Below are 26,493 nucleotides of genomic sequence, written 5' to 3'. Positions count from 1 at the left end.
GGTCCTGTCAAGATTGTTGCTTCTACGACATTGCTTAGTAATTTTTTTACTGCAAGCCGCGTGCCGTTGCAAAGCTTTGGCTGGTTGATATTTCGCAACATGATAATTGGCACGGCGATTTTCAATTGCAGTACGTGCGGTGGCATCCCTGGCAGATCGAGTGAATTCAAAAATTCTGTTGGATAATTAACCGCTTCATCTGCTTCCACAACAGTGTCAACGGACTTGTATGTGACTGCCTCGCTTTGAATGTTGTTAAGTTCGTAGACGTCTTTGTTCTTGGCCGCAAGAATAGCTCGTTCACTCAGCCAATCGTGATTCTTATAATTGGTTTGAATATTGGAAAATAGTTTTTGAACCAATTCTACTTTTGACGTCACTAAATTGCAGAAGTTATGAGGCAATGAAATTCGTCCTGAGGTCAGATCAACCGGCACCTTTCCGTTCCCAATTTCCAGCAATTGACGTGAGAATATCTCAGCTGATCAATCGTTTTGCAGCTGGACACGCATATTTGTAGTTAATTTTAACGTCTTTACGTGTCGCCACAAAGTAGAATATTTCAGGGAAGCATTTATTTCATCCGCTGGTGTCGATCGAGGAATTACAGGTAATGTTTGCCTGAAATCTCCTGCAAGCAATATTAATGCATTCCGAAATGGTCTGATGTTTCCACGCAAATCTTGCAATGACCGATAAAGAGCCTTGAGCGATTTTTTTGTGCGCCATTGTGCATTCATCCCAAACAATAAGTTTGCATTTTTGCAATACTTTTCCCATGCCGGATGCTTTGGAAATGTTGCACGTGGGAGTTTCAATGAATTGCATGTTCAATGGCAATTTCAAGCGGAATGAGCAGTTCTTCCACCTGGTAGCAATGTCGCAGCTATTCCGGACGACGCAAGAGCTAAGGCTATGTCATTTTGGGATCGAATTGCTGCCAGAATCAATGTAATTAGGAACGTTTTACCAGTTCCTCCTGGCGCATCTAAGAAGATTATTTCTCCAACCCCGTTATTGACAGTTTACATTATTTGATCGTAAATGCCATTTTGCTCAAGCGTTAGCTTAGGAATATTTGATTGCACATACGACAAAAGATCACCCGTGTTGTAATTTTGTTCACGACGCAATTCTACATCGAACGAAGCACGCGTCATTTTGACATAAGGTGAAGAAAGTAGTTAACGTTGTAGCCAGTGGATTCAGGGCTATTTGTTGCACATTTGCAGCTGTGAAATAAACGCGTTGTCCATTTTCTAGATGTACTGCTAAGTGAACAACAGCTGGACTTCGTTCATGTATGGGAAATGAAAGAATTCGCCATACAGCTTCATTGCTGCTTATGTATCTTCCAGCCTGACCAGCATGTGTTCCTTTTACGTCCAACAGATGGCGCTGTTTTTCAAAAAAAGCATGTTTTTACCTGTCACAGGTGTGGTGAGGAGGTTAGTGGGTTTTGGCCCCTCTGCTAGGCCGGAATCTCCTGGCAGTTACTTTTCTTCAGAACTTGGAACTTCCATAGAAGGCAGTTCCGAGAAACATCACTAGATGGCGCCAAATAGGAGAGAACATGGAAATAGGAGAGAAGGCAGAGGCAGTGGATTGGCCTACTGGTTGGTGATGTCACAATGACTTCTCTCCTATTTACATAAGTGGGAGGCCTCTGGGATTTTATATACCCTATTTCTTCGATTCTAAGACACACTTTTGTCCCCATCTATAATATAGTTACATAAAAACACGCGCGTATTCGAATGCAACGTTGTGTCAAAATTTCAAAGCAATCGGTGAAGAACTTTCGGAGATTTTAGATTAGGAACAAACGAACATTTACATTTTTATTTGTATAGAAGATTTACAACATTTATATACCGCTCAATTATCTAACACAGTTTCCAGAGTGGTGAACATAGATATAAACAGTAAAAGAAAGATTTAAAAAGCAAATCAAAATTATTCAATTTAAAAACAAAGAGCCAGAAAAACAGTGGCTAGTCAGTTGGGGAAGACTCCTCGAAACAGAGCTGTTATCAGGAGATGCTGGAAGCAGCCTAGTGTTGGCGCCTGCCTGACCTCCAGGGGAAGAGAGTTCCACAAAGAAGGGGCCACTACACTAAAGGCCACAGGTCCACATGGAACCTCCAGGAACATGCCCTCAGAAAACCTCAGTGATTGGGCAGGTTGGTGAGGGAGAAGGCACTCTCTTAAGTATCCTGGACCCAAGTTGTTTATTAGGGGGGTAACAGATCTATTTCCAACTCTAGATCCAGTTACAATTACAACTAAGGCCAAGTTAGGATGTGCAGGACCATCACTTCCTCATCCTGTGATCATTCACATGGTAGATGTTTGAGTTGATTCAACTGAAAACATGGCATTTCAAGTTCTATAAAAATTCTGTCTCTCGTGTTTGATCTGTAATGGCTCATTTACACATGGTGATAAAATGCCAGTATGCACTTACCTGCGGAACTACTGTCATGAGTAGACAGTCTTGCCCACTGGTGAGTTATTGCTAACAGCATTTGCATAACCAGTTACAACTGCAAGTTGCAGCTGCATTTAAGTCTTTTGGTGTGTTTTAGTAAAGTTAAAACATACTTGCTGTAATACAATGGACTGAGGACTTAATATCGCCATTAACATTTGAATGGGTGTTATATAGGCGCGACTTGCAAGTGGATAAGTATATGGATATTTGGGTCTTAGATAGACCTAAGGTTTATCTAGGGATCATCCCGGTTCAGCAGGCAGGGACGATCCCGGGATAAACCTTAGGTCTAGCTAAGGCCTGCTTTTCTTGAAGTCTATGCATAACTCAACCTTTTTTTAATGGACATTATATCTGATGGGGGGAAAACAACGTTCCTATATATGTAATGTTTCTTTGTTTTCCTTTTTCACTATTTTTGTTCTGTTTTGTTAATATTCACAATAAAAAAAACCACTTGCTTTATGAGTATGAAGATCAATGAAGATATAATACAAAGACTGTATGCTATTTGTTCACCACCTTATCTTTCAGCCATGTGTAAGCCCTGTATACTACTGGAATATTATGGAACTTCTGTTGCTATTTATCAATTAAATAATGTGATTTTTTCCAGCATTTTCTGTTCTGACATTACCTTTCTTATGAATATTCATTACACATAACCATGTAGTAGATGATTCTGTCACTGTCTGCCCTCTTGTACTTTTCCGCAGGGAAAGCAACAGATGACTCATCATATGTAGTAACAGGAGGATGTGTTTCGTAAATGACTTGTATAAGCGCTTGAAGTAAATTAGGAAGTTGACTTTCCCATTCAGAAGTAAAGTACATAATTACATTTTGATCTCATTCTTTAACAATATCTCTATGAAAAGGGCAGTCTCAGTTGCAGCAAATACACCCTAACATTTCATTCTATAAATGTGCCAGTGAACTGGAAAAGGTTATCATAAAAATGTGGTCACACATTTCATCGATCTCTGCTTCATAAGAACCAATAGTAGCTCATCTCCTTTGCCAACTTTAAAATAGGTAAGTTAAGGGATGTTTTTCAAAAGAACTGCTATCAAGATCTAGGTCTAGTGTTGTGTGTCCCCTCTCATTCCACAAATCAATCAGGCTGAATGTGTGTTGGCAGCATGGCACAAATCGTTTTTGTATCGCCTCCAGTACTGATGATATTCTGCAAAAGTAAAACCATTGCATGCCTAATTCTTTTCAAAAGGTTCTTTAGCCAATTATTTGTAACATAGGTTAAGCGGTGCTGCTGTTTCTGCTCAGGGCAATATAAAATGAATATAAATGGCTTTGTTACACAATAAATGCTGTCTTTAGAGACATAGGTGTCTCTGAAAAGGTTTTAAGCAAGCATGTTTTCCACTGACTTATCCTGTTCAAGTTGAGCAGCTTGTCATGGATGTTGCTAATGAAGTAAATTATACACATTAAAGAACATTCCTTCTGTGCTCTTAAGGTTAGCTGTATCACACAATGTAGAGTGGAGCATATGACTGCTGGTTAAAAGAGCCCTATGCAAATAACTTTGTAACCACAACCAAGTGCTGTGACTTGAGAACATTAGCTGTAACTGATGAGAATAGAGCAGCAGCTTTTGTGGGGAAATGAAGGCACAGAACTTGTTAATTGCGTGCAAGTTTATTTTGACTGTGTAGATTGAAGGAAGTTAGTATTGGGGATGTGGTGTTTAATCTGATCTACAAAAGCGGTCTAAAAAAGAGCCTACTGCTGATTCATCAAGTATTATCCGACTAGTCTGGATGTGTCTGTGGAGAGTGAGTTTTGGGTAAGTGTTACCAGCTTTAACTAGTAATACTGTTACTAGTTTAACTAGTAATACTGCCTTTTTAATTTGCAAATGGCTTAATATCTCTGTTGCTTTTGCTCCAGCTTTGCTAATATCTTTGTCAGCTTTGACCATGATGATGATCACTTGTTTGGAAGGTGTGGGGGAACTGAATCTAGTCTTTCCATTCCACCATGCTGAACAGGTGACTGGAACTGGCAAAGCTGAACAGTGGTAATTATCTAACTGTTGAATAAGCCTTGGCAGTTACATACACGCAGCAGTAGATCAGGGTCATTGATTGCACTTTACTTATCCATAAATCCTATTAAAGTAAATGAAATCTCCCCCTGCATATCTGAGTGGAGGATTGCATTCATAACAATGGTTTTGATTTGGGATATCTATTCTTTGCTTTGCAAGAGTCCTTTGAGGCTAGAACTGTACCAGAAATATAAATAAGTTTTTTGCATTCTGTTTTATTTATGAGTTGGATCCAGGATCTAACTTTATTGATAGAAGGTGCCTCTGCCTGATTTGGGGGAATGCTCCCTCTGTCCCCTGCATGACTGCTCACCCCATTTAGCAGGGTCCTCCTATCCTCCATGCAGCATTTTCAGGGGACTGAAGGGAAGGCGACCAAGGGGAAGAGGATGTGGGGAAGTCCAGTTGCATGCACCTAAATCTGGATGCATATGCCTAAATGACTTGGCTGAAATGTCTTTTGCTGTTTTCTTTCAAAGCAGTTTCTGTAAACTGGTCTCACAGTAAGGAGTAAGTCTGATTTATACACCTGCTACATAGTTTTCAGGAACACATCAGCATGTTCATTTAATAGTTGTCCCATTGATCCATGCTCCATATAACTTGACAGCTGAAGCTTACAGTAGAAGGCTAGGTGGGATTTGACCCTACTCCAATTTGGATTTGACCCGTCTCCAAGTATCTATCCACGTGGCACCGTGTCTTATAAGCAGAGTAAAGTCTCTGGGTTGGATCCAAAGAATCATGAGCCAATGGAAGGAACACAAGATCTGGTATTATTCCACAAACATGCATGCAAGCACTATAATAGCTAGGTTCTATAGTAGTTCTCAAGCTCGGACAAGAGTTTGCGCAAGAGTTGCACAAGCAGAACATCTCTTGATTTAGTTTCGTTTTTCTTGTGCAACACTCCAGCACAGCTCTTCTGACAGCTTCCACTTGCAGAAGCATGTTTGTTATTAATTAATTCCATTTCTATCTGCTGGACTGCGTCTCCCACATCTCTATACTCTACAGAAAGTAAGTAACCATTGACATTTTGGAAGCGTGGAAGACAAGCTTACCTCCCTCCCTTGGACAGTTTTCTTGATGGAGGGGTGGAAGCAGTGGGGTCTCCCAAGGATCTGTATTAAGACCATTGCTTTTTAATTCATTCAGAAATGATCCAGAGTTGGGATGAGTAATGAGTTGTCTAGGTTTGCTGAAAACATCAAATGGTTTAGGATTGTTACAACAAAAAGGAAAAGTGAAGAGCTGCAAAAGGGTCTCTCCAAACTGGGGAAATGGGCATTTAAATGGCAAGCATGGTCCAATGTAAGCAAGTGTAAAATGTTGCATATTGCCACTGAGAGTGGGAAGTCCTCAATTCATATATATTCTGATGCGGTCTAAGCAGGAAAGGTTTCTTGGGGTTGTGATGGCTAGTTCAATGAAACCGTTGGTCCCAATGTATTGCTGCTGTGGAAAATACAAATTCCATGTTGTGTATCATTTAGAAATATATCAAAAATAAAATTGCCAATATGCAATACTACATTGTGACTGCACTTGGAATACTGTGTACAGATCTTGTCACTGCACCTCAAAAAGGATATTATAGAGGTGGAAAAGTTGCAGAAAAGGGCAACCAAAATGAACAAAAGGCTGGAGCAACTCCCCTATGAGGAAAGCTTACAACATTTGGGGCTGTTCAGCTTTGAAATAAGGTGAGTAGGAAGGATTAGAAAATGATGCATGGCATGGAGAAAGTAGATAGGGAGATGTATTTCTCCCTCTCATAATACTAGAATGCAGGACCATCTCATGAGCTGAAGCTGAATGGTGTGAGATTCAGGACAGATAAAAAGAAGTACTTCTTAACACAGTGAGTACTTAAACTATGGATCTTAGGACCACAAGCATGTAGTGAAAGCCCCTAACTCGGACAGCTTTAAAAGTGCTGAGACAAATTATTGACAGTAAGTTTATTAGCAGCTGCTACCTCCAGGATCAGAGGAAACATTCCAGTTGTTGGAGATCAAGAGCAAAAGGGTGCTTATGTACTCCTTGTATGCTTTCCACGGGCGTCTGGTTGGATTCTATGTAAACAGAATGCTGGACTGGATGGATTGGTAGCCTGATTCAACAGGACTCTTCTTATATTCTTATGGGTTGGTGATTGTGGAGTTTTGAACTGGTTACTTCTCAACTCGCAGCTCGTTCTATAAACCAATGTCTGCACTAGCTTCCAATAACTGCCACTGCATTGAAAACATGCTAAGTTCCAGAGGGCCCTGTGCTTCCCAAGACAGGTACAAGCTTATTTCTATTGCTATGTAGTCTTCAGCAATGCCTAAGGCAACAATTCTCAGTGAATTAGTGGAGCTTATGCCATGTTCCCAGCAGGGGCAGCACAAGACATGTTGCTGCCCTAGGCTGTGAAAAATTTGCCACAAGGGGTAGATCTGGCCAGCTTGTGGCCATGGGAGCAACGACTGCACAAGGCAGGCACTGGCCATGTTCAGAAGACACCTTAAACCATGGCTTTAACCATGGTGAATAAGGATTTTTGCTTTATTCACCGTGGTTAAAGTCATGTTTTAAGGTGTCTTTTGAACACAGCCACTGGGAAATAGGCTGCCGGCGGCAGTGGCAGGTGGAATGGAGGAGCAGCAGTTTAAAGTTCCCAATCCACCACTGCTTGCAATGCACCACCTCATGCAGGAGCCTTGCATAATGGGAGAGCCGGCACTGATTCCCAGGCATGGCTACTGGAAAGAGATGCCCCCAAAAAGCAACTGGAAATGTTTGGATGATGATGATGATGCTTGTATACCACCACATAGCCAAAGCTCTCTGCGCAGATTACATAAGATTAAAATACTTAAAAACAGTATCCAAAATTTAAAACTACAAAAACATACAACATACACAGAAACATGCATTTAAAACATACATAAAAAACAAAGCTAGGGTCAGTAAAGCTTGTTATATATTGCTAAACGACTGAAAAAGAGAAAAGTTTTATCCTGGCGCTGAAAAGATATCAATGTTGGTGTCAGGCGGGCCTTGTTGGGGAGATCATTCCATAATTGGGGGGGGGCACCACAGGAAAGGCCCTCTCCCTTGTTGCCATCCTCCAAGCTTCCCTCGGAGTAGGCACACGGAGGAGGACCTTGGATGTTGAATCTCAGTATAATCAGGAGCCAGAAGATGGATTTAGAAAACTGAGTTGATCCACTAAATAAAACTCTTGAGAATGTGGTTTCTGACTAACTGCATTTCCAAATTGAAGCTGGAAGTTCCACGTCTTTGTGTCTGAACTTCTTCTTTCTTTGCATTGTCTCATTTAAAGGAAACTGAATGAATGGCGACAAGCAGCCTTCAAGCCAACCTTTCTACTCAAGCCAACACCAGCCAGCCCTACCTGCCCATTCAGACTCATGTGCAGCTTATCCAGATAACGATATATATTCCCACCTTTATCCTGGGCCTACTGTTCAATGGAATGGCTATGTGGTTTGCCTTCCACAAGATTAAGAAACTGACAGAACCTGTGATTTACATGGTGTCCCTTATGATTTTAGATACCTTGGTGCTCTTTGCTCTTCCCTTTAAAATGATTTCCTATTCTGAAAACACATGGGAACTTGGGGGCATCTTTTGCTCCTTTCTGGAAAGCCTGTACTTCGTGAACATGTATGGGAGCATCCTCATCTCCACGTGCATATGTGTGGACAGATACATTGCTCTCCTGCACCCGTTTGTAGCGGTGACCCTGAGATCACCCAAGAAAGCTGCCATAACTTGTGCTATCATCTCAGCCGGGGTCTGGGCAGGAACTGCATATACTTACCAATTCCATGGACCCCAAGACCGTATGTTATGCTTTTATGGTTTTTCCGGAACCATTTGGAAAAGCAGAGCATTGCTCATCATCCTGGAGACAGCCTTTCTTGCCTGCCTGACAGCTATGATCTTCTGTACAGTTCAGATCAACACATCTCTGCGTAGAAACCAGCGGGGAGATGATCCCCTCACCATCAGAAGCAAATTGGTCAATATAATCATGGCAAACCTAGCCACATTTACGGTCTGCTTCACCCCTTTCCATGTGGCACTGGTGTTGTATCATCAGGTGAAGAATCAGACTTTAGATGATGGCCAGGAAATTATTCGCACATTTCTTCAGATCAGCCTCTGCTGGGCTAACCTCAACTGCTTTCTAGATGCTATCAGCTATTATTTTGTCTTTGATGAGTCTCTAAAACTTTCCTCTACTGAGACCAACACCACTAATGTTGTTTAAAGCATATATATGTATATTCATGGTCAGGTCAGAATTGAGATAGGACCACAGGGACTCTAGCTCAGTGTGAAAGAGCCCATACTTTGCATGCAGAAGGTCACTGGTTCAATCCCGGGTATCTCCAGGTAGGTCTAGGAAAGAATCCTTTGGGGATCATTTAGTATAAACCTGTAGCAGGATATAAATCTAAATGAAATTAAATAAAGGGAAAACTTCATAGAGCAAATATTCCCCACAGAGAAGCTTCTACATTTCAGGTATTGGTACACAATATAGAAATCTATCTCCTAGATTGGAGTGCTGAATAGCTCCCAACATTGCCTGCAAGATTTGGGAGAGGGAGCACAGGGAGGAATGAGAGAGGTTGGCCTGATCATCCATATTTTGTTTTTCCTCCCAACCACCCCCTTTCTCACAGTACAATCCTATAAATGTCTGCTGCTTTACATGGCTCAGGACCACAATACTTGATGGAATGCTTCTCCTGACCTGAACCTACCCAGACACTATAATTCCTCCAAGTGCTTATTCTGAGGGAGGCTCAGAAGCTGGCAACAAAGGAGATCAACTTCTCAGTTGTGGGCCCCCACTATGAAATGATCTCCCCACTGAGGCCCACCTAGCACCAACACTGTCATCTGTCTGGCACCAGGTTTAAGACTGCCCTCTACTCCCAGGTATTTAATGGCATATGATGGGGTATCTATGTCAGTTGTCTCAAACAGTTCTGCTGTTGAAACTGCTTACTGAAGTTGTTTTTGATTATTTAAACTGTTTTTAATTTTTTTTACGTTCAATGACATTCAGACTATATTTTATTATAATGTTGTAAAGCTGTATAATGTTGGAATGCTGTCGTTTCGTGTGTGTGTGTGTTTTCCATGTGCGCATTGTTATGAACCAGCCAGAGCGCTTCGGCGATTTGGTGGTGTAGAAATGAAATGAAATAAAATATTTACTCCCTCCTTACCTTCAGTCATAGTAGAATTTGTTGCTGTGGAATTAGCGAAGTGTCACAAATGGAGCATTTCAGCAGTTCAGGGCCAATTTTTAAAGACCCTTGAAATGAATAGAAAGGCCCAAACCAGTTTGAATGGGTTGTGGATCAGGTGCAGAAGCAGCCTGGCTTGAGGGAGCTTTTCAAGATTCTGTTTTCATGCAAATATCAATAATAGGGGGAAGAGAGAACCAAATCCTAACAAAGCAAAAGAATTGTTTCAAAGGAAAAAGAGGGTTTCACCAGTCAGCTTTAAAAAAAATGGTGGCGGTGGCAGGGAAACAAAGATTTTGGTGTTTGTTTTTTTCAAACTGTCTTTTGAAGGCTGGGTGTACATTGGCAGGTAACCAAAATTGGGGGTCACATCTAATTTCCTTGAAATCAGACTTCTTTTCAATACCCTTTAGTGGCACAGCTTTGAGAGAATTCTTAGGGCAGATTGCTTGCTCTGAACATGCTCTTTGCCACCACACCTTTGCCAGGCACGGCAGAATGTTGGGTGGGAGGGTGGGACAGGCGGTGGGGGAACCTGTCCCACAAAAGCACATTATCATGCAAATCCAATCAGTAAAAAGTGCTGTGGGTCAACAGACTGAAAAGTCTATAGATTTGCATCCGGAGAGAGTGCGAGAGAACGCCAGAAAGAAACAAAGATCAACACAGAACTGGATAAAAAGGGGATTCAACAGTTATTGCAACCGTAACAAAGTTTGGCATATACATGGCAGGGACCCAGGCATGGCAGTGCCAAGCCCAGCTGTTGGGTATTGAACTGTGTCAATGGTGCAAGGCACTGGCTGATATAAGACAATTATTGATGCCCAGGGCCAGCATGGGGGTAAGGTGGGGCGGCAGCAGCTGAGCTCAAACCTCTTTACAGTTAAGTCCAAATCAAGTTCAGATTTCTTTATTTAAAATAAATAAATAAATAAATCACCCGGCTGAGCTCCATAGCCATTGCGCCCAATTCTCCATCTATCTCAAAGGCAGCCTAATGCAGACAGCAGATGTATGTCCCATCCTCATGGGATAACTGTGAAGTAGCAGAACAAAACTGAGATCCTTCAGACAGTCAGGGCTTGCGGGTGGAGAATCTTCCTGGCTCCATTAACTGGTAGCTGATATTGGGCCACTTACAAAGAGAAATAGATCAAATTAAAAGTACTCCGTAAAGCTTAAATTCCTGCCATGAAAAGGCAGCTTTAAAAAGATGCTAAAGGAAACATGAGCGTTAGTAGTAGTGACCCCTGAAAACGCCTTTGCATGCCCCACCGACATATCCTTGATGCTCATAGTCATAAGATGTAACATAACGCTGATTCCAATGTTTAGGAAGCACCTGGACCACTGCATCGCTTTGTAATACAGGTGAAAGGTTGCATAATGCAAATGTAAGACTGACCTGCTTTGTGAGAGCAAAAATGTCTCGCTTTGTGTGAGCAGTCTGTTTACATTCTGCAGAACCATATTATGTACCTTTTATGAACTTTTGAGGAGACAAGCTTTACTTTACACAGGGTACTAGTAATTTAGGGCTTTATATCTTCAAATGAGCACCTTACAGTATGCATTTGTGATTATTATTATTATTATTATTATTTATTTATATAGCACCATCGATGTACATGGTGCTGTACAGATAACACAGTAAATAGCAAGACCCTGCCGCATAGGCTTACAATCTAGTAAAGTTGTAGTAAACAATAAGAAGGGAAAGAGAATGCAAACAGGCACAGGGAAGTGAATTTTCTTGGAGGACAACTTCTCAGCATCCCATCTTTTCTTTGACCAAACTGTCCTGAAGCATTGGAGGGGGTTAGAGAAATTCCTGGAGGAGAAAGCTATTAATGGCTACTAGTCCTGATGGCTACATGCTACCATCCAGTATCAGAGGCAGTAAGCCTATGTACACCAATTGCTGGGGAACATGGGTGGAAGGGGACTGTTGCCCTTGTGTCCTGCTTGTGGGTTCCCGGTCAACAGCTGGTTGGCCACTGTGTGAACAGAATGCTGGACTAGAAGGACCCTCAGTTTGATCCAGCATGGCTCTTCTCATGTTCTTAAAGCCTGCAGGAGGTCCCCATCCAGCCTCTAGCCTCCCTGGTTTTATCTTCAATTACTGCTCAGAGATAAGGCAGTTTCTGTGCCCACTGCCTACACTGTTGAACCTAACTGTGATAGTAGCAAAAGATATCCAGTTACAAATAAAATGTTATTTTGGGAATTGTTGTATCACCTTGCTTCTGTTTTAGATTTAGCCCTGTTTCCAATCCAACAACAGTAACTGTGGACACAACTGCTAAAATAGGTCATCATTACAGGCAGCTATTGATTCAGATCAAGATGTGGACTTCAGTTCTTTATTTTTGGGAGGTGTCTCTAGAGCTCACACCTCAAAATCACTTAATTCGTTTTGTTTACCCTTTATGCTCTAGTGCCTATGCTCTGCATTGGAACAGTTGGAGAATCAGGGTGAAACAATCACACCAACAAGCACTATAGCTAGGAAATAATTGTTAATATTATTATTAAAAAACTGGTTTTCCAGCTGTTTCTTCTTTGAAACAATATTCTTCAGGAACACACACACACACACACACAAACACACAAAGAGGCAACGTAAACCAGAATTAAAATATTTTATTATCTCATTCATTTCTCCTAGAAGGTAAGATTTCTTTCAGACAAAATATATAATGTGTTTAGGGTGCAATTCTATGCATACTTAGAAAGAACAAGTCCTACAACTCCCAGCATGCCTCAGCAAGCCATGTAGCACTTTTTTTTCCTGTCTAAGCATGCATAGGCTTGCACCCTTAATGGTCTTCCCCACCCTCATCCCACAGAATATTGATGTTCCAAATTTAGTTCCAGCAAAGAACTAGGGCCTTCTCCTTGTGATTCAGGTTTCAAACAAAGTTAACAAGAATAAAGACCAGTTTAAAGCATGCAGAAACAAACAAAGAAAGGTTGGATTTCCAACCTGAGGGCAGGGAGGTAGTGCAGAACCAAGGCTTAAATTGATCAGTCAGATGCAGGGATCATTAAATAAGCTGTATAATGTCCCTTTTCCACTGCAACCTGTCTCTGCCACCAGAGCTCTTCAAGTCAAGTCCCACTGGATTCAACAGGGATTTGAATGAAAATACTAACCCAGAAGAGTGCACACATCAACAGGAGCAGAAAGCTGTCTGCAATGTTAGGTGAACGTCATAATTGGAGTCATACATAATGACCCCTCCCCACATTATGACTGCTTTAAATGACTACATCCACATGGCAAGGGATGTGTACAGTTTGGATCAGGGATAAACCTACAGGCATTTTGGCCTACAACTCCCATAGCCAAGGGTGAGATTTCATGAGGACTGTAGGCCAAAACATCTGAAGGGCTACAAGTCACCTAACCCTGGTTTAAATAGATTGTAAAAACAAGTCATTTTTCTTTATTGTTTTAACATCTAGGCAGAATGAGGCACTTCAATGTTAACACTGATAACCCTTCACCATCTACCCTGCAGAAAAGCTGCTCTCCACCACGTTTGGGTGGGTTTGCCCAGATCACTCTGGGCAAAAGCCTCACTACAGAGAAGCAAATGCCATGGGGACTACTTAAACAGGACTCTGTGCAGCCATTTGTTCACACATAGCTGCCCTGTGCCTTGTCCAGAAGCACCAGAAGTTCAAAATGCAATGCAGGCACATTTTTGGAATGGAGGCAGTTCACAACTCAGTTCTGCAAATTATCAAGATGAATTATGAAGATATATTGGATCGTGCAATTGGTATCTGTGCTGTTTTACCACATGGTTTAAAGAAAGCCCAGTCATTTATTTCTGCTCCCCTTTGGAGAGAATTTGGCTGTGCAGGAAAAGTTGAGGGAGACAATGCTAAACTGTGCTGATCACAGCCTCTTGCACCAAGGGGCAAGCTTTCATAATTGCCTGATGGCGCTTGAAAGACTTTGCCACTCCAGTTTAAAAAGAAGTAATTCAACCTACTTTTGAAGGTTATTTTGATTCATTTGCAAGAGGCTGTGTGAACTTTCTAGTCCGCGGGAGTGGCAGTGATCTATCATCTTTTGCTCTCTCCTGTCATCCCTTGAACACTACACACCTAGGGGCTTCCAAATCATATGTGTCCCATCTACCCCGCTTCCTTTTGCCAGTGTGGCAGAGGGCAATCTATATTTAGAAAATAGTATTTTCTGGCAGAAGATCTCTACAGCTTCCAAGATGGAATATGCCCTAGGGCATAATTACATTCCAACTGCAGCTGAGTTTTGTTTACCAGTCTTGGTATATTTAAAAGGACAGACTTCTAACAACGTTGATCACAGACTACTGTTCCATTTCTCATGTTTGGAAAGACCTAACAGCTAGGACAGAATGGGAAGAGCCGTTCTCTCCTCCATGCATAGGCACTTGGTCCTTTTCTTTTTATTATTATGTGCAGGCAAACCCAAACCCAAGCCAAACATAAAAGTCTGATGATGGAGCATGAAGATCCCAAGTAGGCCCCCTGGCTCCTGGCTCATTTCTGCCAGGTCTTGCATGGAGTCCTCATTTCAACTTTGCCAACTCTCCCAAGCCAATCTACTCCTATAAAGCAAGGCCTGGGAGGGGGGAAGAGGAGAACTCAATCTGACTGTTGCATCTGCAATCATTTGACCATAACCAACTGCTAAAAACAAAACCTAAGCGATCCTTGGCATATGAAACTAAGAACCCAAAAATAAGTCATCCGGTTTTGCAGAGAAAATCGTTGGTCCAACCTCAAAACTCAAAAGGGAAATGTTGTCTGTTTCACTTGGAGATGAAGAGGAAACAAAACTGAGTTTGTGTTGAGTATAATGACCACGGTAGCCAGAAAGCTTGTACTAACTAATGCTCACGGAAAGGAGATGACTGTGATAATGTCATGCTCTGGGGTCAGACACCCCAGAGTTCTGCATATGAAGCCTGTCAGAGTGGAAGAAGCAATTTCCCACAACGCTGACTCTGGATTTTCCCAGAAACCCTCCACATCAGAAGCTCCTCATGCTACCGCCTCCCTGGCTTGTGTAGTTTGTGCTGCTGTCGTCCGAATCCAAGAATCACTGCATCCCCCTGTGACATCAGAGACAACAGCTGCTGAAACTGGCGAAGCCCCTTTAACTGAAAGAAGCTGCTCCATATGCAGGCAACCACCCAGACTGAGCTGATGCCCTTACGTAGGTCATAGTCTGGGTTGTCTGTTGCTGAAGCAGTATTTGAGCCTGCTCATATGCATCTCCATCCTGAGCTCCACAAAGAGCTATCCAGGGCGTTAGTTGAACCTTGAACTTGGCCTTACCGTGCCAGAAACTAAGCTTTGCTTTACTGGAACCCAAACTCTAGAGCTGTCCCCCTCTTGGTCTAGAACCCCATCTGACTGAGACCACCATCTGGGACACTGCAGACAAACAGCGCGTAATGAAGCACTTCTTGTTACTGAGACTTACGAACTCAGGCAGAGTATCTACAAAAGAAAGCCAACAAATCCAAATATCAATGGCTCGTCTGTTTGGCCTGTTATTTGTGCTGGAAGTGCACTTAGGGATTAAGTTATGCTGACCAATATTGCATGCAGATGGATTGTACATGCACGCCTCACATTGTAGGGTTGCATCTATTTCAGGGAAATGAGCAAAAACACAAACTAGCACAACAAAGGCCATGTATGCTGCTCTGTAGAATAAATCAGTCTCACAGACCCATGAATTTCTACTTCAGGCTGCAGACATCATCCATCTAGCTGCACCTTTCTCCCCTATTTAGGGAATTAATTTGATAGTGGATTTTCTATTAACACTAGACTGATGCATATAAAAGGCTTTTCTACACAAGGGATCCCCTTACAAGGAAGTGGTACTTGGTACATTCAGCGCCGATGAGAAAGGCTGAAGGCATTCATAACCTTGTGTCTCTTGTGTCTTTGATTCCCACCCCCTTATCTCTCCCTTTTCATCCCCACACTTCTCAGAGGGCATTGTGCACTCCCAGAAGAAGTTACTATGCCAGTTTTCACAAGGGAGACTCTTAACTTACATTTTTGGGGTTAATGTGTACATTTAAGCCAAGCAAACTATGAATGTAAAGAAGCAAATGCAGCAAAAAGACACCAAAGGTCCAATGTTAGTAATGCACAAACAGTGGAAGAAAGAAGAAAAGTAAGCCAAATTCTTTCTCAAGAAGAAAGCAAGAGAACCTATGTGGATGAGTAGAAGCAAAGCCCGGGAGGTTACATCTGGAGAGTGGCTCTCACAACTTCTGGCAAATTGCTGTGTCAACCACAAAGGTGTTTGCAAAATGGCGGATGTGATGGCACTTCTCAGTGGCTCGTCGATGGATATCTGGAAAAAGGGACCAGAGAGAAAAGCCAAATTACATTTTGTGTGGCATGAAACATAGGTGGCTGCCTTATTCAGAGATTTTTCTCCCCTACCTGAAGTCATTGGGGATTGAACCAGGGCCTTCAGCATGAAGAGCATGTGCTCCACAACGGACCTAAGGCCTCTTCCATAGGTTGAAATTAAACATTTATTTAATAAAAACAAAAGCCTCAAAGCCTACTTTCTAACCCCAAATGATGCACATACAATAAAAAGTTAGGATCACATTGTCAAAATACTGCAATTATCTATTAAATAATCAATGACTAAGCATCAGTGTTAATGTGATCTCAACAACAACAAAAAACACTCTAAGAAGTCAATAAAAAATAAAAAGTGTAATGAGTTTTAACATTGAATTTTAAACCTGATGATGAAGTCCATGTATTGCCCCTTTGGTTCATGTTGATTTGCAGAGCAGAATTTTGTATTTTTTATTTGTATTTATGTTTTGCTCCTTAGCATTGCAGCTTAAATCCATTGCTTGCCATTTCCATTAGTTGTTCATAAGGTTCTTTATTTACTTGCACTGGAAGACGAAAATAGTTTGCAAACAGGAATCTGTGATGGCTGAAGGCAGGTGAAAAATAAACCTTAGAAACTACTGATAGGAAATGGTGAGTAGTGGATGTAAGCCATAAAGCCACAAAGACTGAAAATGGTTCTTCTGAGCTTAGTATATTAAAATCAATAAAAAAATATTTTCAGTGCTAATTCAAGAATGCAGTTTCTGCAAGCCAACTGAGAACTCAAAAAAGATTTCTCTATAAAAAAATATAAGGCATTGGCTCATCAGGCACTTAGATGATCCATATCCTTTGGATGTTCCAGCTTAGACTAGGCGTGCTTATATATGCATTACGAGAACGCTTTGCTGCATATTACAGGCATTCCAGTGGACTCAATCCATGAGGAAACCCTCATAATGCAAAGGTCACTGAATTGATTAGGAACTGTGTGACATCAGAGAACCCCCATTCAATTCAATTAGGAGTTTTGTGAGAATTTCCCAGTGGATTATACCCAGTGGGTGATGCCATGGCCAGAGGGAGAGAATATGCTTTGCATCCCACCTTCCCCAACCTGGTGCTCTCCAGGCATTTTGAACTTCAACCCCCATCAGCCCTAGCCAGGATAGCCAAGGGTCAAGGAGGCTGGGAGCCGTAGTACAAAAATGTATGCGGTGCACTAGGTCAGGGAACGCTGTACTAGACGATCACAGGTTCAGGTCCAGTTCTCTAATTGGCAAGACTGGGAAAGACATCTACATGAGACTAGGAAAGCTGATGCCAGCGGGAGTAGAAAAATGCTAGGTTAGATGGACCAATGTTCTGACTACATATAAGGAAACCTAAGTGCTTCAGTGCTCAGTATAATATTTTGCATGGATGCCTATATTTTTTTCAGATATTTTTTTAAGATTGCCTGCATCAATGCATTTATTCTACTGAGGGTGGGGGGCAAGCTAATTTTTTTCTAAAAAAAACCATGAGGTGCAATGGACACAGTAATAAATGCTACCATAACAAGATTCTGTACAGATGCATACAGAGGTTCCTATTATCAATTAATAAAGGTGGAACCGAATTGATGCACCAAATGGCGACAGTTTTAAAATCTGGCACCATTCCAGAAATGCCCATGTACAGTAATCGTCATCAACTGTGTTGTTGCAAAAATGAGTGCTGCTCTGAATTCACAGCATTCCTGGGTAGTGTAGCATAAACAACATCAGCAAAAGCAAGAATGAGGATCTTCTTACGTCTCCTTGAAGTCCTACGCTTCAGCCTGTAGGTCTCTTTGCCACGGCACAGATGATATATGAAGGAGCCAAGCTGGTCCATGTCAGTGACGTGTTCTGTCACTATCATCTCCTCCTGGATTATGTAGGTATGTGGCAGGTAGGCCCCTTTCTGAAATAACAGAATTTACAATTTACTGAGATAACGGGATCAGATTTCAATTGCAAGGGGAAACAATCCCTTCATTGAGCCCGGCAGTCATTATTTTCACTTATCGGAAATGGTTTATCTGAAATGCAAAATTCTGAACTAAATAACACTCATTCATCTCCATGATCCAAGGACTTAATATACGTTACAACACAGACACACAGACAGAGTTGAGAATGGTAGGACACTTGAGATTAGAGATACAGAACAAGTTAATTTTGTAAGCTTTGTGAAGACCGTATGTCAGTGCAAAGAGGTGTTGGGCGATATCTTCTCAAACAGCCTTAATTGGTCTCTGTAAATCAAAGAGCAAAAATAAATACTACATAGATCCAGGGTGCTCCTTTCTTTCTACTACCAGTCAACCTATGTCAACCTTAGGGTGACCATATGGAAAGGAGGACAGGGCTCCTGTATCTTTAACGGTTGTATTGAAAAGGGAATTTCAGCAGGTGTCATTTGTGTGCAGGCAGCACCTGGTGAAATTCCCTCTTCATCACAACAGTTAAAGCTGCAGGAGTCCTGCCCTCTTTTGTACCTGGCCATTTGCAGCTGTAACTGTTGTGATGAAGAGGGAATTTCACCAGGTGCTGCACGCATACAAATGACACCTGCTGAAATTCCCCTTTCAATACAACTGTTAAAGATACAGGAGCCCTGTCCTCCTTTCCATATGGTCACCCTAGTCAATCTCCCCCAACCAGGTCTTGCTGACTGGGAATCATGGGAGTTGCAGTCTAATGCATCTGGAAGGCCCCAGGTTGGAAAGTGCTGGCCTAAGTAGTGTCATCGCTCTCTGCCCAGTCTACACTGAACTTGCAACTGCCTCAAAGCAGGATCCTTTCTTTTTCTTATGTTACCTATGTAAGGGAGGGACCATAGCTGAGTGGCAGAGCACCTGTTTTGTATGCAGAAGTTCACAGGTTCAATCCCCAGCTTCTCCAGGTAGGGCCAGGAAAGAAATCTGCCTGAAAAGTCACTGCCAGTCAGTGTTGACAGTACTGGGCTAGACTGACCAAGGGTCTGGCTCAGTATATGGCAGCTTCCTTTGTTCCAATGAACTCTATATAAATGCGATGCCCACTCATGATGCAATAATAATAAACAAGCAACTCAAAAGTTGAGCGATAATAGCAATGATCTCCTCAGGTTTCCGGGGTAAACGTATGTTTGAAACTTGTCCTAGCCAGCACAAAATATATAATTATACATTTTCCCAGCAATGTCTTTAAATGGAAAGCTAAGAGAATCTCACCAAAAGCATAGCAACTTTTGTTTACTCTCTTTATTTAAAGCTTTATATCTCACCCCCACCCACCCTCCGCTTTGTCTCTAAGGCTGCAGTCTCAGCAGCCCCCGTGTGGGTGAGGAAGAGGCATACACAAAGGCTGGAGAGCTTTTGAGAGTTTTGCTAAATCAAAACACCCAGCAGAATGGGAAAGCTGGGCGGTATAAGCATATGCTTTGCCACTGTCACTGTCTCCCAGTCCATTTCCAGGACCAATCTAAAGTGTTGAGTTTGACCTTTCAACCCCGAAGCATACCCTGTTTCCATACACACCTGTCCAGACCGTCAGATCTTGAGAAGCCTTTCTCTGCTAGGTGAGGTATTGCTACTGGGAAAAGGGCCTTTTCAGTGGTGGCACCATGGCTATGGAATGTCTCACCTGACACCTACCTTGATGTCATTTTGGTGCAGATGAACACCCTTTTATTTTCTCAGGCCCTTTTAATCTGCCCCACTTTTAAATTCCTGATATCTGGGCTTTGGTTTCAATATGTTTTGTTCATATTTGGGGAGGTGTTTTCAATCTGTAAGCTGCCCTGAAAGCACAGCTATATAAATATTTTAACTACATAAATAAATAAAGGCATATACCTTTCCCAGCACAAGGCCATCCACTCAGCAAATTGACCACCAGCAAATTGACCTATGCAATCCTGACTACATAAGCTAAAATCAGAGAGATCCAATTGTTGTAGCAGTGGAATGGTACCAGCTGAACCGACAGTTCCACATGACCAAAGAAACAAGCCAAGCCAAGCCAAGCCATGGACAGCCTCCAACCCTACTTCTTTTCCAGAGACTTACTGTATTTATTCATTCATTCATTTATTATTTGTGGTATTTATATACCACTGAGTATAGTAAGAACTCTCAGCAGTTCATAATATTAAAATACAATATTAAAAACACCACATTAAAACTCTTCCAACTACAGTAAAAAAATAATAATCAAGGAGCAGTAAAATGGAGAAGCATAATTAGTTTACTTAAAGCCCAAGGAAAGTCTGGATGAACAAGAACATTTTCTGGAGGCAGTTTTTTAAAGTCACATTTTCTGCCTCCCAAACTACACAAGGGAGGGTTTTCTAGATAGTGGGTGCCGCTACAGAGAAGGCCCAGGCATCTGGGTACTTCACGGTGACAATCGGTTCATTTTGGAATGACCAGCAAGCTCTCCACTGCCGATCTTAAAGGTCACCTGGGTGTGTATAAGCGAAGGTGTTCTGCTAGGTATCCTGGTCCCAATTGACTTATGATCTCCTGAGATATTAGAAGACTCAGTGGAAACAGGGCACTTCAACCCACCACATTTAGTTGTTCTACAGAAGATGTAGTGACGGCCACCAATTTGGATGGCTTTAAAAGGGGGTTGGATAAATTCCTAGTGGAGAAGACGATCAATGGCTACTAGTCCTGATGGCAATGTGCTACCTCCAATATCAGAGGCAGTAAGCCTATATACACCAGTTGCTGGGGAATATGGATAGGAGGGCGCTATTGCACTTGAGTCCTCTTTGTGGGTTCCTGGTCGACAGCTGCTTGGCCACTGTGGGAACAGTGCTGGACTAGATGGGACCTCTGGACTAATCCAGCATGGCTCTACTCATGTTCTTATGTGCAGGCATGGCAGTCTAAGTCGATAGTTTGTCCTAGAAAAGTGCCGTCATGGTCTGTTAATGGTAGGGTGACCATATGGAAAGGAAGACAAGACTCCTGTATCTTTAACAGTTGTATAGAAAAGGGAATTTCAGCAGGTGTCATTTGTATGTATGCAGCACCTGGTGAAATTCCCTCTTCATCCCAACAGTTAAAGCTGCAAATGGCCAGATACAAAAGAGGGCAGGGCTCCTACAGCTTTAACTGTTGTGATGAAGAGGGAATTTCACCAGGTGCTGCATGCATACAAATGACACCTTCTGAAATTCCCTTTTCTATACAACTGTTAAAGATACAGGAGCCCTGTCCTCCTTTCCATATGGTCACTCTAGTTAGTGGGAGTTCTCAGATGCTAATGCAACAGCTCTGTGAAAGTTATGCTCTCCACCTTACAGGAGAGAAAATGTGTGACAATTGCCAGTTTAGTTTTGAAACATCAGTAACAAGGAAAGATGGGCCAAAGACATCAGCCATCTAAAGATTATGAAAAGCTTAATGACCATCGTAACCCTGACCTATTAGACCAATAAATATAATATAGTCTAGAGCAAGACTAAGTCAGTACAATGTGACTGATTGGCATTGGTGCAACAAGATTTTTGTAGCAGTGTGTCATCAACTCCCACTGTAGCCAAAGGTTGCATAGCAGGCATCTCTCAAAAGCTGTTATGTGGCACAATAATGGTTGTTAATGGGAAGGGGCAAGAGTCTTAAGAACATAAGCAGTCCCGTGCTTGATCAGACCAAGGGTCCATCTGGTCCAGCACTCCATTGGCAGTGGCTAAGCAGCTGTCAACTAGGGCACATGTGCAACAGCACCCTACCGCCCATGTATATAGGCTTTCTGGAGGTAGCACATAGCAATCACGGCTACAGAGCTTTGGCTACAGTAAATAAATAAATAAATAAATAAATAAAACAAAGCCATCCAAATTGGTGTCCAGCACTACATCTTGTTGTAATGAGTTCTATAGTTTAACTATGTGATGTGTATGGGGGAAATCAGCCTTCTGGTTTTGATTCAAATCTCTGCAGCTTGTATGTGATAGGAACAACTTCGACTGGTGTTGGCCGACATCGGCAGAACAAGTGTCAGCCAATACAAGTAGGATGAACTTGACCCTCGCACCTCTGGAGAGAGGCTGCTCCTGCCACACCTGTGCTGCCACCATGTGCTCAGTGGTAGCTACATGTACTTGTAGGGCTGAGTTGGAGGCTCAGCAGGCTTCAGCCTCTTGCTATTAGAAGGTGAGCAATGTTTTGTTGCAGGTCTCACTTATAAATACTAATGCCATTAAAAAGGAAGGAAACTCAAGTTTCAACTGCTCCTAAAAGATCCATTCCAACAAACTGTTACTTTACAGTTTTCAAGCATATACGTTTAGTAATTTTCCTTGTTTTGATTTATATAAACGATTTGAAAAATACCATAAAAATACATTGCAATTACATACCGAGAATATTCCTCTGACACACCAAAGTGATTGCAATTTCTTGTTCCAGGGATTGTCGGGTGAAGGGAGGTAATTGGCCACAGGAGCCAGGTTCACAGAACTTCAGTATTTACATATAGAGAATAAAAAGTTTTACTCGCTTACCTTTAAATTAGCCAGCAGCTCCGAGAAATTTTGAGGCGGCATGACAATGGTGGTGTTCAGCTCTATGACGTAACATTTATCCAGGGCTAAATCGTGATAGGCTGTCAGTCCCTAAAATCCAAACCAGACAAGATGGGCTCCAAACAGACTCATGAACTCAAATAGAACTCAAATCTGTGGACTGATATGCTGGTTTAGATGAGAGGAGGGGCAGGGCTCAGAAGACAGGGCAAGGCTAGGAGGAGAGGCCACAGGCCAGATAACAAGGCACTGTGGGTCAGGCCCCACCAGCTGGGTCCAGCCCAGAGGTCAGCGGCTGGTTCCCCATCCCGGCTCTAGCACAACCCTCAAGGACATTAGTTCTTCTGGGCTGTATAGGAGACACTTTCTGCACATAGACTTAATCAAGTCTAAGACAGGCTTCTCCAACCTGTATCCCTGTAGACATTGTGGACTATAACTCCCATCATCCCTGACCATTCATTAGGTTAGCTGGGGCAGATGGAAACTATGGTCCAAAACAGCTGGACAAGCCCAGGCTAGGAAAGGCTCTTCTAAGGGGATACTTCTCTTGGAAGAAAGTTTTCCAACTCTCCATAGCAGGACACACACAATTTGACACCACAGCATCAGAGCATATCATCCCTCAGGTATTAATTGGAATTTTTGATATGTTAAAGCAACCTTTTGTAAAACTGTGTATAGTTCTGTAAAATGCAGAGAGGGGGGGAGCAGAATTAGGGCCCTGGTTCAGGTGGCTTGGTTTTCTTCCACTGTACCATCGCAGAACGCATTCGAAGGAACAGCTGCACTGAAAGTGCTACCTGTGCTGTCTGTCTCTTTGACTAGAACTTATCATGGCAAGGAAAGTTCTGAAGACCTGACTGCTCTGAGTTCCTTTGGGAGGATTTCCAAAATGTTCTTACTTGAATGTCTCCTTTGGGCGTACATTGTTAGTTTGCCACAGAGCTGCAGTACCAATTTATTTGCACCCTCCAAGCTATCATTGGCATCTACATTTAGAAAACGTGTAGAGATGCATATTTTCAGTGTAGCCTTTTATAATTCGGTTGTTTTAATGCTTTTACTGTTTTAAATATTCTCGGTTTTCTTGTTTTCAGGTTTTCTTGTTCTAAATTGTTGTACACCACCTTGATGAGTTTTTAGCAGATATGGTGGTATACGAACATTAATAATAACTCAAGTATCTACATGGTAATAAATGAACAAGTTATTGACTCAGATCATAGTGTTTTAAAGAATATTCGCTGTTGTATTGTTGGATAGAGCTCTGTTATGAAGTTCAGTCATATAATTCTACTGTGCCAGTAAAGTATCTGATTTTAATTCTTCCTGCAAATCTTTGCCTATACCTATTATTGTGTTTTCCATCAAGATGTCTACTGGAGCCCTCATGGCCCAGCCTCTTCTCTGTAGCCATCGTAGTATCTGTGGGCCCTTTCTAATCCCTTACCCGCTGAAAATCATGGATAATATCTGCAGGGTCACTTTCACCAAAGTGGGGCGTTGAGACATTGATTCGTTCATAATCCTCCTCGAAGTTAATCCTCACATCTTCGTGCAGTTTCAGTTCTTCCGTTAATTGTGAGTCAAAATAATCTTCAAAAGTCACTTCACACTCCCATTCTATGTAATCTAAGTCAATCTGTGAAACAATAAATAAAAGAGCAGTGATAAACGCACAGCATTGTGGCCTTAGGCCTTAGCTAGAACTACCTCTCATCACACGACGGAGGAGGGAAGATCCCACAATGTGATTATCGCGAGATCCCTCCTCTGTTTACAAGTGAGGCACGCGACCTCAGGAGGAGAGGTGTCGTGTCCGCCATTTTTTTAAATGCGACCGGAGCGCACGAACGCTCGTGCGCAAAAGGTAAGTCTTTTTTTTAAAAAAAAATTAAATTCCCGCTCTCTCCACCCTACCCCCAATGGACGCAGCACTCCTGAGGAGTGCTGTGCCCCATGCGCAGCTCCTGGCTCCACGTGAGTAATCGCACAGTGCCAGGTCAAACCGCGGCAACGGGCCACACGTTCCGTGGTCTCGGGCTCAGTCCGGGGCCGTAGAAAAACCGAGCCCAAAGTGTAGGGCTATATCCCGGGGAAAGGGATGGAACATCCCTCCTGATCCCAGGATCCCCTTTATCGCCCCAGGATAAAGCACCGTATAGCTAAGGCCTTAGTTGCAAGATTTAAAAGAAAAGGCTCTTGAGCGAGATTAGTAACATAGGAAGCTGCTTTATACTGTGTCAGACCATTGGTCCATCTAGCTCAGAAGTACTTTAGACCTTACAGGTGCAAAGGACAAGCCTGAAAGTGGGTGGTTATATCAGGTGAAGCCTCAAAAAGAGGAATAAAGCAGGATTGCAGTTAGTGCTCTGTATACCTCTTCAGCACTCCTGAGGACTAGCAGAATACATTATAACAAAATTCTGTGCTGTTTTACTAAAGTTGCATAATTTATAATGGGTCATGGAATTCAAGTTTTTTTAGCACTTTTTTTTAAAAAAAAAAGTCACCAGGCACTGTCGAGCTCTAGATTGAAACCAACGGGTTGGATCGTGACTATGTTAGTCAGACTTTATTCCCACTGACATTAATGGGACTTGTTAGACATAACTAACTTGTCTCATTGATTTCAATAGGACTAAAGCAGGATTAACATCAGCCTAACCTACAACCAATCAGGATATTGCACTATGAAGGCAGTATGAAAACAGTATATAAAAGGCAGGAGCCACACCAAGCAGGACATAGCAGTATGAAAGTGGTATATGGTACGAGTCAATGGGCTCCAACAGTCGTCAGGCACTTCAATACCTCTATAAAGCAGTAGTGTGGCTCCTGCCTCTTATATACTGCTTTCATACCATTATATCCTGCTTGGCGTAGATTAGGCCTTAGTTTGGAGGATCCAACCCAAAGTCTGGATCACCGTCTGCTGGCATAGGCCCACTGATATAAGACTTCTGGATGAGCATCACTTCCTGTGTTGCCACAAACAGTCTTCAAGCTTTTGCTAGTCAGCATGTTTGAAGTATTGGCTGTTTTCTAGAGCACCTGAAAATACTTGCATCTGTGTTCTGTCAGGAAACGCACACACGATATACAAATACATGTCATGAGCCCTCCCTCAGCACATGGTTTAAATGAAAAACAAGCTTGAGAGGCTGCAAATTTTGGCTACCAAATGAGCAGTAGCAGCGCTAAAGCCTCTAACCCACCAGCTCTTTTTCTGTTCTCACCCAGCTCTTCCCCCCACCCCCATATATTTCCGTAAGAGCAATTAACTTTGAAAAGATGCACCTGGGACCCCATGGTGGGTGAAATCAGCTTGCAAAGGGAATGTAAGTGCAAAAAACAGCCCCTTCATCAAAAATGACAGATTCCCAAAGCTGCTTTTCTTGTAAAACAATCAACTTTGGGGACTTGGTAACATACATTTGTGTATAGTGTACAGATTGCCCCCAAGTGTGGCTAAGGAAATGCTGTCTTTCTCTTCCATCTGACAAGAATTCTGTGTAACTCACAAGTAGGCTCATTCTTTCTCCAAAAAAGTTAGTCCAATAAAAAGTACCGTCTTACCTATTTTTCTTATCTCCTGTTCTGTGCAACCAACCGCCTGCATCTGAGGTCTTGGTCTCTCAACTGTTTAGTTTATTTATCACTTCATGGAAGAATTTGCACAGCCCTCCCAATGGGAGAAATGCAAAGCAACC

General features: G+C 42.3%; 2 protein-coding genes across 3 annotated transcripts in view; one reads left to right on the top strand and one right to left on the bottom strand.

Moving 5' to 3' along the window:
* ITM2C (integral membrane protein 2C) overlaps positions 1–26,493 on the bottom strand; it is a 370,458-nt gene that overhangs the window by 326,679 nt on the left and 17,286 nt on the right. Inside the window, exons 3-6 of one of the 2 annotated variants that reach the window (XR_010025722.1) lie at positions 24,231–24,422; positions 22,757–22,867; positions 18,025–18,175; positions 14,975–16,223 (exon numbers count right to left, since the gene is read on the bottom strand). Coding sequence is in view for 1 of the 2 variants with exons in the window: in XM_063132252.1 (XP_062988322.1) it covers positions 16,132–16,223; positions 18,025–18,175; positions 22,757–22,867; positions 24,231–24,422 (546 nt within the window). In the remaining variant the exon portion in view is untranslated. Of the gene's footprint in view, positions 1–14,306; positions 16,224–18,024; positions 18,176–22,756; positions 22,868–24,230; positions 24,423–26,493 lie in introns of those variants that run through there. The other variant, XM_063132252.1, reaches the window with a different exon arrangement.
* On the top strand, positions 7,912–9,053 carry LOC134403117 (G-protein coupled receptor 55-like). Its single transcript, XM_063133223.1, has one exon. It carries the CDS (start codon positions 7,912–7,914, stop codon positions 8,851–8,853), a length of 942 nt encoding a protein of 313 aa, XP_062989293.1. The 3' UTR covers positions 8,854–9,053.

This window comes from Elgaria multicarinata, chromosome 8 (assembly GCF_023053635.1).
Source record: "Elgaria multicarinata webbii isolate HBS135686 ecotype San Diego chromosome 8, rElgMul1.1.pri, whole genome shotgun sequence".
Taxonomy (NCBI): Eukaryota; Metazoa; Chordata; class Lepidosauria; order Squamata; family Anguidae; genus Elgaria; species Elgaria multicarinata.
The sequence above is the reverse complement of the archived record's forward strand: the minus strand, read 5'-3'. Positions and strand labels throughout refer to the sequence as shown.